Source organism: Ambystoma mexicanum, chromosome 6p (assembly GCF_040938575.1).
Source record: "Ambystoma mexicanum isolate Mex_15411 chromosome 6p, UKY_AmexF1_1, whole genome shotgun sequence".
Taxonomy (NCBI): Eukaryota; Metazoa; Chordata; class Amphibia; order Caudata; family Ambystomatidae; genus Ambystoma; species Ambystoma mexicanum.
In genome coordinates this window covers 1,417,874,464-1,417,890,427 of record NC_090935.1, presented here as the reverse complement: position 1 = coordinate 1,417,890,427, position 15,964 = coordinate 1,417,874,464, and the positions used below count along the sequence as shown (strand labels likewise).

At 46.9% G+C, this 15,964-nt stretch overlaps 1 protein-coding gene across 3 annotated transcripts in view; it reads right to left on the bottom strand.

Annotated features, from left to right (window-relative positions):
- COQ2 (coenzyme Q2, polyprenyltransferase) overlaps positions 1-15,964 on the bottom strand; it is a 698,097-nt gene that overhangs the window by 478,888 nt on the left and 203,245 nt on the right. For all 3 annotated transcript variants that reach the window (XM_069626118.1, XM_069626119.1, XM_069626117.1), the window contains exon 4: positions 13,371-13,492. In XM_069626118.1, the coding sequence (XP_069482219.1) occupies positions 13,371-13,492 (122 nt within the window). The remainder of the gene's footprint in view (positions 1-13,370; positions 13,493-15,964) is intronic.

Below are 15,964 nucleotides of genomic sequence, written 5' to 3'. Positions count from 1 at the left end.
TGCATGCAATATATACCACAGGACATTTTAAAAATCCACCAAAGCACCAAATAAAGTGATTAAACTATACTAGGTTGAAGGTGCTGATGAAGTTTAAATAAGATGAACAGCATGGACTGCAGTCTTCACAGCCAGTGTAAATATAAGGAACTGGAGGAGAGCCAGACATGATGCACTTTGAGGGTTGGGAAAAGTACAAATGGGAAGGGGCAACATGTGGCCATCTTGGCTTACTTTCTGAAGTTGTAATTAAAACAGTTGTGTAATTCCAAAATCATACATACATACATACATACAGAACCCTAGGGCAGAAATGCTACTTCATCCGGATGCGATTCTCTGTGGCCAATCCAGAGGTTCTTACACATTTTCCACCCATTCCCACACTCATCGGAGACATCTGTACCATTCCACATACCGTTTTTATAGCGCTCCATCATTTCACTGCCACCTAACACTGAGCTAAGATTTTTTCTGCACACTGTCCTCCATAATCCCCCCATTTCTTTTTAATGGGTGTATGTAGTGTGTGAACATATGCAAATGGCAAGACTTTGGAAACATGGCAGAGCCTCAATGTTGACACAGAAAATCCCATCCGGATGAAGTGCCAATTCTAACCTAGATTTTGTATATAAGGTTGTAATTAAAGATATTAGTGCACGCCACCTAGACACAGTTGAAAACCATTAGGAATTTCAGAAGAGTGGAAGGATGAAGATGTGGACTTCTTTGCAAATCCCTCAATGTAATCTGCGGATTACTGATTATGTGCTAGGGAGATTTTTCTACAGCCCTCTGGTTAGGGCTATAAAACCATGTAACCTAAAGGCACCACAGGGTTTCTAACCAAAGGAAAGATCAAACTCTCTTTAGTGGTAGCTATCTAAGAACAGTCAGGCCTAACATAATGGTAGTGAAGAACAAGTTACTTTCTTACCTGGTAACGTTCTTTCGATGGGATGGTCCGACGACGTATTCCATATCTATGACATGTAATCACCACAGCTGTGCTGCTTCGGAAACTTTTCGGCGTCTGCGTCCTGCGTCGATGACATCGATGCGCCGTCGTTGAGGACCTCCTCCGACGTCCGACGTCATCCGATGTGATAAGTAGGACGCACGACGCCCATAGCCTCAGTTGTAGTTTTTTCCCCCAGAACGTGTGACATAAGTCAACTGCCAGTCAGACACAAAGCCTTGCGGAACGTAAGCTGCAATCGCAAAAGAAATTCTGCAGCAGGGAAGGCAGGGCGGGAGCGATATGGAATACGTCGTCGGACCATCCCATCGAAAGAACGTTACCAGGTAAGAAAGTAACTTGTTCTTCGAGCGGATTGGGTCCTCCGACGTATTCCATATCTATGACAGACTCCCAAAGCAGTACCAAAGCAAGGAGGAGGGAAAGAATTTAGAATCAAAATTTAGAACAGCCAATCAAATAGCAGAGCAAAGGACCGCCTTGCCAAAGGCCAGATCCTGTGCTCGGAAGGAATCGAGGGAATAGTGACGTACAAATGTATGTACTGAAGCCCAGGTGGCTGCATCACAGATGTTGCGAATAGGAACACCCCTCTGCAGGGCAGTAGACGCAGCCATACCCCTGGTAGAATGGGCCCGCAAGCCAGCCGGTGGATCCTTACCCGCCAAGCGGTAGCACTCCGAGATGGCCAAAATAATCCAGCGAGACAAAGTCTGTTTCGTCACAGCTTGCCCCAAACGCTTTCCAGCGTAACCAATAAAGAGTTGATCATCCACTCTGACCCGGGACATGCGTGAAACATAAAAGCTTAAAGCTCTCCTAGGATCAAGCCTATGGAGCCTCTCCTCTTCCTTACCAGGATGCGGAGGAGGATAAAATGCCGGAAGAACAACCTTCTGGGCCAAATGAAATTCCGTCACTACCTTCGGAAGAAAAGAAGGACGAACTCTAAGGACAACCCTGTCCTTGTGAAACACAGTGAAGGGAGGCTTAACTGAAAGTGCCTGTAACTCACTCACTCTGCGAGCGGAAGTAACCGCAACTAAAAACACAGTTTTCAGAGTTAACAGCCTCAAAGGGCAAGAATGTAAAGGTTCAAACGGAGCACCCATAAGAAACTTAAGAACAAGGTTTAAATCCCAACCGGGCACCAGGAAAGGTGACGGAGGGAACACATTAGTGAGCCCTTTCAGGAACTGTGAAATCAAAGGGATTTTAAAGTAAGAACACTCTTCAGACGAGCGCTTAAAGATGGACAGCGCCGCCAGGTAACCCTTAACGGTACCCACTTGCAAGCCCCTGTGGGCCAAAGAAAGCAAAAAGGACAGAACCATGGGGATGTCACATGCAAAAGGATCCACATTCCGAACTCTGCACCAGTCGCAGAACTTACGCCAACGGCACCGGTACAAAGACTTTGTTGCTGGCCTTCGTGCCGAAAGCAACACCTCCATCACGTCCTCAGGGAGGTCCCAATCCTTATACCTCAACCTTTCAGAAGCCAAGCGTGAAGGTTGAGGGATCTGACCTCTGGATGGAGAACCTGACCCCCCTCCCGTGAGAGCAGATCGTCTCGGTAGGGAAGACGACGTGGAGGGCAGATGGACAAGTCGAGAAGGTCCGGGTACCACGTCCTCCGAGCCCACGCCGGAGCAATGAGGATCATCCGGGAACCGAACTTCTGTAACCTCCGCAGCACTTGCGGGATGACGGGGACTGGAGGAAACGCGTACAGCAGTGGGAAGGACCACCCCACCACGAACGCGTCTCCTAAGGCTCCTTTTGGAGGAAATTCCCGCGAACAAAACCTTTCGCACTTCCGGTTGACACTGGAGGCAAAGAGATCCACTTGAGGGGTCCCCCAAAGGGCGAAGATCTCCAGGAGAATCTCCTGAGCCAACTCCCACTCGTGAGAGATCGCGCTCTGCCTGCTCAGAGCGTCCGCCGTCACGTTTTCGGCTCCGGCCAGATGAACTGCCGAGATCGAAACTTCCTGCTGGATGGCCCAGAACTCGAGCTGCATCGCCTCCCTGCACAGAGGAAGTGACCCTGCCCCCCCTTTTTGTTGAGGTAGTGCATGGCCACTGTGTTGTCCGTCAGGATCAGGACATTCTTCCCTCGCACAGACGGCAGAAAAGCCTTCAGGGCTAGCCTTTCGGCCCTCAGCTCCAACAGACTGATATGGAGTCTGGACTCCGAGGGAGACCAACGACCGCTGACTGTCAGCCCGTTGGCATGAGCTCCCCATCCCGTGAGGGATGCATCCGACACGATCGTCACCTCCGGCCAGGGAAGCCAAAATGGAGCCCCCCTCATCAAGTTGCCTTCGACGGCCCACCACAGAAGGTCCCGGGCGACCGAGGACGGCACCTGAATCGAGTCCGACATCCTGCCGGAGGACTGCGACCATTGCGTCTTGAGTGCCCACTGCAAAGATCTCATCCGCAGGCGAGCCTCTGGCACCAGAAGAATGCAGGATGCCATGAGGCCGAGCAACCTCAAGAACTCGAACGCTGGGAGCGTCTGGGCATGCTGAAACTTGTGCACCATCTGCTGAATGTGAAGAGCCCTCACCTGGGGAGGAAAACACAGCCCCAGGGAAGTGTCGACCACTGCTCCGATGTACTGGAGCCGCTGTGTTGGCGTCAAATGGGACTTCTTTAAATTGAGGGAGAAGCCCAGCCTGTGAAGGGAGCGACAGGTGACCGACAGATGATCCAGGACTTGCTCGGGAGAGCCCCCCTTGATCAACCAATCGTCCAGGTAGGGGTAGACGTGAATCCCCCCTTGCCTGAGATGCGCTGCCACCACCACCATGAGCTTGGTGAAAACCCTCGGGGCGGAGGTCAATCCGAACGGCAGGACCCGAAACTGAAAGTGCAAGTCGCCAACCGCGAACCTCAGGTACTTCCTGTGCTTGGGATGGATCGGCACATGGAAGTAAGCATCCTTGAGGTCGAGTGACACCAACCAGTCCTGAAGCTGAAGGGCCTGGAGGACTTGAGAGAGAGTAACCATCTTGAACTTGTCCTTCCTGAGGAGTTTGTTCAAACCGCGCAAGTCCATGATGGGTCTCAATCCCCCGTCTTTCTTCGAAACCAAAAAATAAGGGGAATACCATCCCTTGTTCCTCTCCGCTACAGGCACCAGTTCTATGGCGCCTTTCTCCAGCAGGGCTTGAATTTCCTGCGCAAGGAGCGGATCCGGACTCTGCAAAGAGAGGTTCCCCGGTGGATTGTCGCGAGGCCTGTGCCGAAAGGGAAGACAGTAGCCGTGGGTTATGATCTCCAGAACCCACACATCTGAAGTAATGGCTTGCCACTCTACAAGATGCTGCGCCAGCCTTCCCCCAACCGGCGAACCATGGGTCATGGCCTCACGACTGAGTGGGAGCGGCTGCGGCGTTACCTGAGGGCAAAGAGGCAACTGCCCGAGCGGCCTTGGCACCACGGGTACCCTGTCGTCCACCTCTGGTACCCCTGCGTTGGCCTCTTTGACTGCCAGCTCCTCTCGCTTTACTGAAGAATGAGTAATAGCGAAAGGAACCACCCCTCCACTGCTGTCCCCTAGGACGAAAAGGCGGAGGTTGGCGAACTGCAGCGCCCAACGACTTTGCTGCAGCTTTTGAGGTCTGCAACCTCTCAAGGCTCTCGTCAGCCTTGCTGCCAAAAAGGTGTTCACCGTCAAAGGGCATGTTGAGGAGCCGGGACTGCACATCAGGAGCAAACCCCGACTTCCGCAACCACGCAAACCTGCGCATCACGGTGCTCGCCGCCATGGACCTACTGACGCATTCAGCTAAGTCCAAACCCGACTGAACGGACTCACACATGGCATCCTTACCATCCTGGACCATAGCAAGGAAACCATCCCGTTCGTCCCCTTCGGGAATATGTTCAGCCGCTAACGCAACACAGTTCCACAGAGTGTGCGTGAAACGTGACAAGGCACAAACGGAGTTGGCCGCCTGAAGCGCCATACCACCAGAAGAAAACACTTTCTTCGCCCAGCCATCAAAACGTTTGTCGTCCCTATCAGGAGGGATGGTAGGGTACGACGCCTGCTTCGCCGGGGCCGTGGCCGCCTGCACCACCAAACTCTCCGGAGTGGGGTGCCTGGTCAAGTAGCAGGGGTCGCCACTGGCTGGACGGTATTTCCGCGACAAGGATCTGCCCACCGCCGGGAGACTCTCCGGAGCAGTGCAAGCCGCAGCCACCCTTCTCTGTAAAGCCATATGGAACGGCAGAACCGGGTCAGTTGGGGGATCAACATCAAGGATGTCTGTCAGATCATCCTGCACAAATTCCCCTGGGGGAGCAGACCATCCCAAGTACTCAGAAACCCGAGCCATAAGGCGCCGGTACGAGGAATCAGCATGAGAGCCAGGCTCAGGCCTACAAAACTCCACCTCCGGAGAGGTGTCCAGTCCACTGGCATCATGCAGTGACTGTCTCAACTCGTCAAACTGACTATGGCCCGAGACAATTTCATCCGGAACCTGACTAGGAACCAGGCCATCAGAATCCTCATCCGCCTCTGAAATATAGTCCAGGTGGCGAAAAGAAGGCACTCGAGAGTGCTTGCTCTTAACCAGAGCCTTCCTAGGGGGTCCACCCGTGCCCCGGGGAACCTCCGACACGAAAGGCGTCGATGGCGTCGAGTGAAACGGCGCCAGCGTCGAGAGAACCGGCATCAGCGCCGAGAGGATCGGTGCCGAGAGGATCAGCGTCGAGGAAATCGGCGTCGACGTCAGATGCAGCGCCTCCAGAATCGGCGGCGTCGACACAGCCCTCGAGGCCGGAGCCCCGAGCGTGTCCCTCGACGACCTGAGCGTCGACGGCATCGACGACTTCCTCGGAGCCAGAGCCTCGAGAAAGCCTGTCGACGCCCTCGACGCCACAGACGTCGATGCCTTCTTCGAAGACCTCACAGGCGCACACGGTCTCGAACGCGTCGAGGACCGGGACCTGGAACGGGTACGTCGAGAATGAGTCCCCTTGTCCGAACGGGACCTCTCCCGTGACTCGTGCCGACCACTCTTGCGAGCGGTGTCTCTCGACCCCACACGACCGACCCCACTCGGGGGCGCGGACGGCTGTGTACCCTGCGACTCAAGAATCGCCAGCATCTTCTTCCCAAAGGAAGCCCATTCCTCCGGCGTCGCACGGCTGGAGGGGTAAGCGACGCGCCGGGCAGAGCCCTCCGAAGAGGACCTGGAAGATGACCGGTGTCGGCGCTTCCGAGAATGCCTCGAAGAGGCTGAGGAGTGGCGAGACCGACTCCTAGAAGGAGACCCACGAGACTTCCGATGATGACACGGAGAGTCACCCCTCGAATCATCCGTCGAAAGCCCCGCAGACTTCGACTTCCGGGGCTTGGACACCCGACCTACCGACAACTTCTTCTTACGTTCGCGTAAGGCTTTGGACGTGAGCGACTGGCAGTCGATACAGTCATCCGTGTCGTGGGCCTCCCGGAGGCACCAGAGGCAGGCGTCGTGCGAGTCCGTCACCGACATCTTGGACCCACACTCCCCGCACTTCTTGAAACCCGGACGCGGGGTCGAAGACGAAGTAGACATCTTCAGAAGGATTTTCACAAACGAACAGGTTCGAAGAACCGAGAAGAACAGAACTCCAAAGAGTCGAGGCGTTTAAACCGAGAAACACGAAGCAACACGTTCGCGGAAAAAACGGAACTGAGGCTATGGGCGTCGTGCGTCCTACTTATCACATCGGATGACGTCGGAGGAGGTCCTTGACGACGGCGCATCGACGTCATCGACGCAGGACGCAGACGCCGAAAAGTTTCCGAAGCAGCACAGCTGTGGTGATTACATGTCATAGATATGGAATACGTCGGAGGACCCAATCCCCTCGAAGTACAGGTTTTCCCAGTGGTTACCCCAAGAGAATACACCACACAAACTGGTATACTGAAAAACATACACTACATAATAAAATCACACACAGCATATTTATAATGTTAAATTAAGTGCTACTGCATAAAAATAGTAATGGCCCACAAGCAGACCGTGCCCAAACCTAAAATAAATGTATTTACACTAACTGAGAATAGGCAGAATGGGTAGAAACGGGTGGGGAGAAAAACGGAACCCTAACAGTAAAACACATTTATAGTCATCACCAGGACCAAAAATGCCAAACATGAACAGTTACATTAATACCTCACACCGCCAATATGTAGCAGCATAAATTATACAAATGTACATTATATGTCACATATGTAAGACCTAGAGGAAAGAAAAGGAGTTAACGGTAAGCCAACATTATCCAGAGGGCTAGCTAAAGTTAAGATTAGTTTAGAATTACAGTACCAGACCCATAGTGTGTATTTACATTTCATGAAATTAGATGCAGGAGTTACCAGAGGTGATACACAGTAACTTAACACATTTCAGTGAATGTAATTCCATAGCCTTATAGACGGATGGAGGGGTTGGGTTATTATCGTGCGATAATGACCCGCCACTAAGTTATGGCACGAAGCGAAGTTGAAGGCCATAAACTGGGGGAATGGTCATTATCTCAAGAGATAATTACCCTTCCTGAGGTCTACAGGGTTATTAGTACAGAGAGGTACAAGCAATGCGTGTTTTGAAGTTCTGGCGGTGAAGTAAAAACTCAAGAGGGTTTTACATACGCATGCATTAGGTCTCATGCAAAACTAAATGGTTTATCTATGAGAAAGTGAATGCATTTTCCCATGTGTTAGCTTCCTCTTGGTAGGTTGAATTGGATGTTGCAGTGAAATAAGGTCTGTCTTGAGAGGAAGTGTCTTGATTAAATAAATCTTGTCTTCAAATTGTATTGTTGTTTCCCTGTCTGCTTAGTTATTGACTGCACTCTGAACATAACGATTTCCCTGTACTAAAATGATTGAAAAATATTTCATGAATCAATGGTACCAGCCAAATTCAGTGTCTTGATGGACCAAGGAAACAAAGTCTGTGCGGACATAAGTACCTTCCAAATTCACATAACAGAAGTTTGAAGAGTTGTTAAAAGTTGCCCATATGATTAAATGCAACAAATCCAATAGTTAGGTCTCTGCTCAACCCCACAAGTGTGGATAAGGAAGCAACCAACCCAAGGGAACACCATAGGAGACTCTCCAGAAGAGTTCTAGTTCAAGGTTTGAGACCCAGATGGCCCGGGAAGAAAGGAAGCAAAGCAGGATTTGGGCCAATGTAACTCAATGGTGACCCACGGTAGAAGGGAACCTACAGAAACCCACCACCTCAGACCCATGGGACACCCGAGTGTAAATTCAAAGAACAACCCACTAACCCAGGACCCAGGGTATGTACTCACAGTGCCAGATTCAGAGAACTTGTTTCAGGAACAGCAAATAAAATTGTAAGTACAACTCATCTTTGAAGGGCTATTTAGACTGTCCAGTCACAAAGGGGAAAATAGAGCCGACGGCCAGCAGAAAACAGTCACACAAGAGCAACATTAGAAGTGACCAAAGAAAGCCCAGAGAGTAGGGCTTAAAAAATATACATTAGAACTGCGATAGCTAGCATAAACGGTACAATGGAGTACTAATGGGGTAACATCTGTTAGACAAAAATAAATTACAGCTGCCACCAACCTACTCCAGAAAAAAAAATTGCTGAGCGATGAAGTCACACTAGGATAATTACGAAGAGCTTAAAAAGCACCTCTGCCTCAGAAGTCATATTCAATTCAATCCTTTATTGGTTTCGGATTTCTCTGTTAGCAGCAAAACAGTTAAATTTAAATACATACAAACATACATCATCGTATTACAATTTACCTTTACTTATACAGTATATAAATGCTCTAAAACGTAGTTCTATAAGTCATTCAACATTGCTCATCATTATAATCCATAATTAAACTAATTGCAGCACGGTAACTTCTGATATTTAGCACTTTAAAATAATGAATTAAAAACTGTTTTCGCAAGTCTAAGTACTATGGCCATAAAAGTAAGAAATGGCCCAGGCCCTCAGCTCTATCCTGAATACAGTGGCATTTCCTAGACATTTCTTTATGCTCCCACCTCCTCTCCTTCAGGGGTAGACGATTGAACCTTGGCATTATTATAAGTCTTCTGCAGGGCCGTGATCCGACTGAACAAATGTCCCCATCCCCATATGTGAGGTATTTTAGGGCAGTAAATTAAGCAAGTGAGGGCAGTAAACGTGCCATCCCAACATTTCTCTCCAGGTCCCACTGCCTCGCTTTCCGCTTTACCATGCTTACAATATGCGGCAGCGTACAACTAGACGGAGGATCCTTACAAGGGATTTGCCATGTATTCAGCAACTTAATTCCCTCGTTATACCAATGATATTTAATAATTGCAGGGAATCACCTGATTTCCCCTGTCACTCTCTTTAAGTTTGAGTTTGTTGGTTGGCTTACACAAACTTTAAGAAATAATTGGCAAACTTTATTTTTGTTAATGATTGGATACCAATTTCCATCCACAGTGCACCATTTGGTGTACCTTGTGGGAGCCCCACTAATTATTTTATTATTCTATTCTGGAGTTTCTCCAAGATGCTACAATTGACAAATCCCCAGATATCACTCCGATAGGTCATCATGGTGTGGATCATGGCTTTGTACACTTCCAGGCGCTTATCGAGCATGAGTCCGCCAAACATATGATACAATCTAAGAAGGGCGCCCAACCTGGCAGACGCCTTCACCGCAATAGCTGCAACCGGCTTTCTCCATTGTCCGTTCTTCCCAAATAACATGCCGAGGTAGCAATAAGATTTTAATACCTTGATCGTTTCTCCCCCAAGGTGTCATGTGAAGCGAGCTTTTCCCTTTCCAAATACCAGAATCTTTGTCTTGGCTCTGTTTAATTTTAGCACATGGGAAGAGAAATATGCCCCGGCATACAAAAGGGTCTTCTGGAGCCAGCCAGGGGTTATGTCAATCAGGGCAGTATCGTCCGCATACATTAAAAATCCAAAATTAAAACCATTCAAACTGGGGGAATTTACCCCTTTTCGAATACCTGGTAAATTAAAATCAGACAAGTATAAAATAAATAGTATTGGGGGCAAAGGGCAGCCCTGATTCACGCCTTTATTAGTTTGGAATGTTTCTGACAGTAATCCACCCGTGGAGACTTGCATGCATGCGTATGTTTCCCTATAACAGATTTGCAGCAGTTTAAAAGCCCTGCAGGTGTATTCAAAGCAGCCAATTTACCCCAGGGCGTTTGCCTGGGGATAGAGTCAAACGCCTTTTCTAGATCAAGGAAGGCCACGTAAAGCTTCCATTGTCTGACATTACAGTATTTGTTTATCATGGTGGAGAGCACCAAACAATGATCTATTGTGGAGTAGCCTTTTCTAAATCCTGCCTGTAATGGCGCCAAGAGGTTCATTGAATATGCCCACTCCTCTACTCTAGTAAGTATACACTTTACAAATTCCTTGGCCGGGATATCAATCAGTGAGACAGGCCTTTAACAATTAGGGTCTGCGCGGTCCCCCTTCTTAAGTACCGGGACCACTATACTCTGTAACAAAGTACGCAGTAGTTCCCCAGACAGAGAAACTGTGTTAAAGATTTTAAATAGGACAGGGGCCCACCAATCAGGCAGACCCTTGATAATATCAGAGTGTATTCCATCCGGGCCAGCTGGTTTCCCTCGGGCAAAGCTCTTATTGTCGCCTCAATCTCCTAATACTAAAATAAATTCCTTCTGCATTCGTGAGAAATTGATTCATTATCTGGGCCATATTAAGGTTATCATCCTGAAAATGGTCCTCTATTTTCTGGGTGCAATTGGGAACATCTCCCTCACCTGCGGACCTTCAAAGCCTTTGCCTACCATTTTCCAAAATAGTTTGCTGTTGTTAGTCAGCACTGCCTGTTCCAATAGATCCCACTGTTTCATGATGTATGCTGTTTTCTTCTTTCTTAATAATTACTTGTAATCCCCTTTAAGTTTATTCAGCTTTCCCCCTTAGTTCACTTTTTCCCTGTTCATCATATATAGCATTGTCTTTATGCCCCTGCGCTCCAAATCATATCACGCAGCGTCCCTTGAGCTACAGTTTTTCGGGGTAGTATACTGCCTATCAGAGGTGTTCATACAGCAAATGAAATCAATAAACTCATACTCGCAGACTACTCCCCTATCTAGAGGCTCATTAGTCAATATGCGATCCCTAATTTGATTCATCGTTGGCGAATGAATAAACTCCTTAAATTCCACCATGCCACACCTTCTTTGTCATGCTGTGCCTCCTTCTTGCAAACCCAGCGCAGGCGATAGTTTAGTCACCTCCCCAAACTTTAACATGATCATTAGAGGGAAGTGGTCACTCTCCGTCCTATTTAGAATCTTGAAACTGTCAATCCACGATACAATAATCAATCGTGGAGACATGAGCACCCCTCGTAAATGTGGGGCCCGCGGGGCGGTCATCTGTCATCCTGCCATTTAATTCAAAGAGAGCATGTTCTCTGTAGATACCTCTTAACAAGATTCCTCGCGCATCGACTATACAGGAAAATGGCATGCTACTGGGTATTCCATATATTTCCTCCAAAGTTCTAGTCTCTTCATCTAACCCAGCAGAAGACCCTAAATTCGCGTTAAAATAACTAACAATAATAATATGCTCTCTGGGGTTTAGCAGCAACGATCGCTCTAGTACTTCAAGTAGGGCTTTATCCTTTGCAATATTAACTTTAGGTGACAAGTAAACATTTAAAACTCTTAGATTTAAATCAAAACCCTGTCCCTTGGGTAAAAAGGACATAGGAACATCCTGGTCGCTTGAGAGTTGCTCAATATCAAACGGCAAAGTGGATATACCTTACTCTACAGTGTCCCATGGAACCTTTCCTTGCAGGCGCCGTAAAACAAGTGTATCCCCCCCCCCACCCCCAGAGTAATAGCCGACAATGCCTAAGTTTCCTGGAAACAAACAATATCGTACAAACAAATAAAAGATAGCCAGTCTGCATCGAGTAGTCTTTCACTCAAACCCGCAATGTCGCAGGAAATTATACTTAAACTTTGTGGCTCTGTAGCCTCTACAGATTGTGGGTTACCCCTGAGTTGGGGCAACTAACTTTATGCAATTGAAAACTGGGTCTGAGGCGTGCTTCAATAAACTTAACATACTACCTTGAAGTCATATGGGCTGCCATATGTCAATATGGCAAAAAGGGTTGCAGTGGAGGGGGTGCGGGAAATACTTCAGTGGAAGTCTCTCGGACCACAAAAATAAACGACAGATCCACACAGAAAAAAATGAAAAAAAGAAACATCTAGGGGTCTCATAAAATGGAACAGTAGAACCTCCCAAAATGTAATTCTGGGACAGCAGACCCTCCCAAAATGTAATTCTGCCCTAGCAGTGTGCCTTTAGCTTTTGATAGGTTTCATAGCTGGGTGTTAGTGTCAATTATTAATCAGTGTGTATTGGCATCCTGCAAAATTGTCTACACAGCATACACTGGTGCATAGCGGGGTGGAGGATCATGTACTGACCCATCCTGTATTGTCATTGAGTGGATCAAAGATTGTGTCATGTATTATGGTGAAAAAAGTGCAATAATTCCAATGTGATTGGCCCACTTGTCCAAAAAGTTTCGATCTGGATACATATATTTTTCTGTCTACAACAGCCTTCGCATCTAACAAATGGGAGAATGCTTATAAATAAACTGAACAAACATATCAAGTGCTATACCAAATTTTTAAAAAGCAATGGGAGGAAATGGAGATCTACTAAGACCGCTAAACAGGCAAGTTGCTGACTTCGTAGCCAGTAGATGTGGATCTTAATCTAGGATTCCCTCCTTGACCAAAGTGGCTTGATCTAAAGGAAAATCAAGTCATCGCCATGTGCTCGGATTCCGTGGTCTACCAAATATTTTTGTTTTCTGCACTTAAAATGAAATGTCTTCTTTGAAAATTAATGTTTTATACTTGCTAGGCAGCAATTTAATGCTTTTCACATTGGTTATGGTCCAGGATCCAGGGCAAGCACACGCACACGAGCCAATCATTAGAACTAGTACTATCTAGAGTACTTATCATTTGTTTATTTGATGAAACCTCATATGAAGTTTTAATTCTCTATCACTGGGCTTGCGATCATTATAATCCTGTAATTCAAAGGCAAACCAGACAAAGGTATTGCCAACATTTATGATTCCATGGAGCTGGATACGTGGTTGGATCAAATGCTAAACATCTGCCGTATTGATACCTTCCATTTTAGACCGACAACTGGAAATGGCTGCAAACAAATCTCTAAATGATATGTGCATTACTGACCACATACATTATCTTGTGAATATACATGGACATTGGAATAAGAAAGGAGGTGGCAAAGAGCAGTATGGCTTACCTGTAATAATTTAGGCATAAAAGCACACAAAGGGCCAAACTCAGCTGTCCCCCCAAAAAAACAAGTGACTGGAAACGGGAAAGTTCTCCAGCAGCTATTGGTCGACTTGCTGTTCTTTTCACCTAACCAAGAGAAAAAGAAAATTATAGCACCTCTATATCAAATACAGTCGCATACAACAACAGGACAATAGAACCTATATCCTCTCAAAACACTGAACAACCATACCAATCAGACCCACGCATGGAAATGGAGAAATATTTATTAGCACCCTGGAAGGGTGTTGCTGGCAATCAGAATGCTCGGAACGCGTGCTGGATTCTCCAGTATAAAACTGCATTCCGAGCAGCCTGATTGCTGCTGGCCAGGGCTCCCTTCCTTCCCTGCTCCTCCTTTCCTTCGCTGCTCTCCCCTCACCTCTTAGCACCCGTGTAGTTTCCTACATGAGTGCTAAGAGTGTTTACTTGAAAAAAATAAACTTATCTTGCGGTTCGGCACAGGGCCGTTATATCCCAACTCCATTTCCTTGTTGATGTGAGAGTCATCAACATAGAAAATGGACTGGGAAACTACAGCACAGCACCACACAACACCGCAAGGGAGGTTTCTTTTTGTTGTTATTAAACACCATTAGCACAAGCGTAGTAAATTACACAGGTGCTAATCGCCATAATGACGAGGAACCCAGCCTGTACCAGGTGGTAACAACCAGTGCCCTCGTTAAAGGCTTGAGTGAAGCCCTACGCAAATTTAGCAAGGACATTTTGCGTAAGATCGCTCCCATCACGAGACTACTCTGGAAAAGGAGTGAAGTTTGCTTGGTCGGCTGAGGCAGAGCAGGCGTTTCAGGATCTAAAGGCAAATTTCTCTCAGGTCCAATACTTATTCATCCGGATCCAGCTCAACCTTTTTTTGTGGAAATGGATGCTTCCAATGTGGCTGTAGGAGCCGTGTTATCTCAGCGGCACAAGGTGACGAGGTAATTGCATCCAGTAGTATATTTTACAAAGAAGTTGTCGCCAGGTGAGATCAATTTTACGATCACAGATCGTGAGTTGTTGGCTATTAAGAAAGCATTTCACGAATGGAGGCACTACATTCTGGGCACACACCATATGGTAACTGTTCTCACAGATCATAGAAATGTACTTTTATTTAAACTCAGCCAAGAACTTGACCCCCAGGCAGTTACAATGGTCTCTGTTTTTCTCTGAATTCGATTTCATTATTACCTTTAAAAAAGGTAGACAAAATGGCATGGCAGACGTGCTTTCTCAGCAGTTCCCTGATAGTTTGAAGATGGAGGAGGAGAAGTCGACACCCTTCATTGCTGAGGAACATTTCACTATTGCAGTATTGACAGAAAAGAAGAACTTTGGAGTTAGAGTGAAGGAACAGTTACAGGATTGGGTCAAGGAGATCCTACTAGAAGAATCCAGGATGGTTTAGCGTGGATGCCCATCTTTATTTGCCAAGAGAGGAAATCGGAGAAGAGGCTTTTAGAGAATGTTATGAATCCAGTATAGCGGGACTTTCAGGTTATGGAGTGGTATGAGAACTGATGTTTTAAACTATGTGAAGACTTGCAAAGTTTGTGTACAAGCTAAAGGCGAACACGATAAACCTGCTGGTTACCTGAAGCCGTTCCCAGTTCCACCTAGACCCTGGCATACGATTTCCTTATATTTTATTGTAGATTTGCCTAGAGTGCAAGGATACTCTTCCATTTTGGTGGTGGTTGATCACTAGTCTAACGCTGGGCATTGAATTCCTATGAAAAAGGTAGTCTCAGCAGCTAGTTAGGCCAAATCATTTTTGCAAGAGCTTGTGAAACTTCATGAGCTATTCTCAAATAATTTCTGACAGAGGATCTCAGTTTGTATCATAATTCTGGACAGCATTTTGTAATGAACTGGGAATGGAAGTGAGTTTGTCCTCAGCCTATCATCCTCAAACCAATGGTTTGACTGAGAGGGTTAACTAGGAGCTTGAAGGCTAGGACTAGGAGCTTCAAGGTGTTTCCTGAAATCTGCTGATAGTTGGGTGGATCTTCTTTAGCTGGCTGAATTCTGTTACAATAATGTTACAAAAGATTCCACTGAGATGTCCCCTTTCTTTTTTAATCAGGTTTATCATCCCCAGTTTCTTAGGTCAGAACTTCTTTTTTAGATAACTTGCCCCTAAATTGAAGAAAGACTTAATATTAAGAGGAAGAAATTGGAACAGGCTAGGTTGGCGTTAAAAGGTAGTAAGGCTAGTATGAAGAAGTTTGCTGACTGCCATAGGCGATCTAGTTCTGAGTATCAGACTGGAGATGAGGTTTGGCTGTCAACAAGGAATTTGAAATTGAGAGGGAGAAACAAATTTAGTCTGAGGTTTATTGGTCCATTTGAAATTGAGAAGATTTTAAATTCAGTGGCGGTAAAACTTAAGTTGGCTCGTGGATTAAAGATTCACAAATAATTTCATGTAAGTTTACTTCCATATCTCTCCAGCTCTGAAATCTCATCACTAACACCCTGTGGCTGCAAGGATCAAGTTCAAGACCCTCTTCATGGTCTACAAGGCTTTTTGGGGCATGGGACTGCTCTACC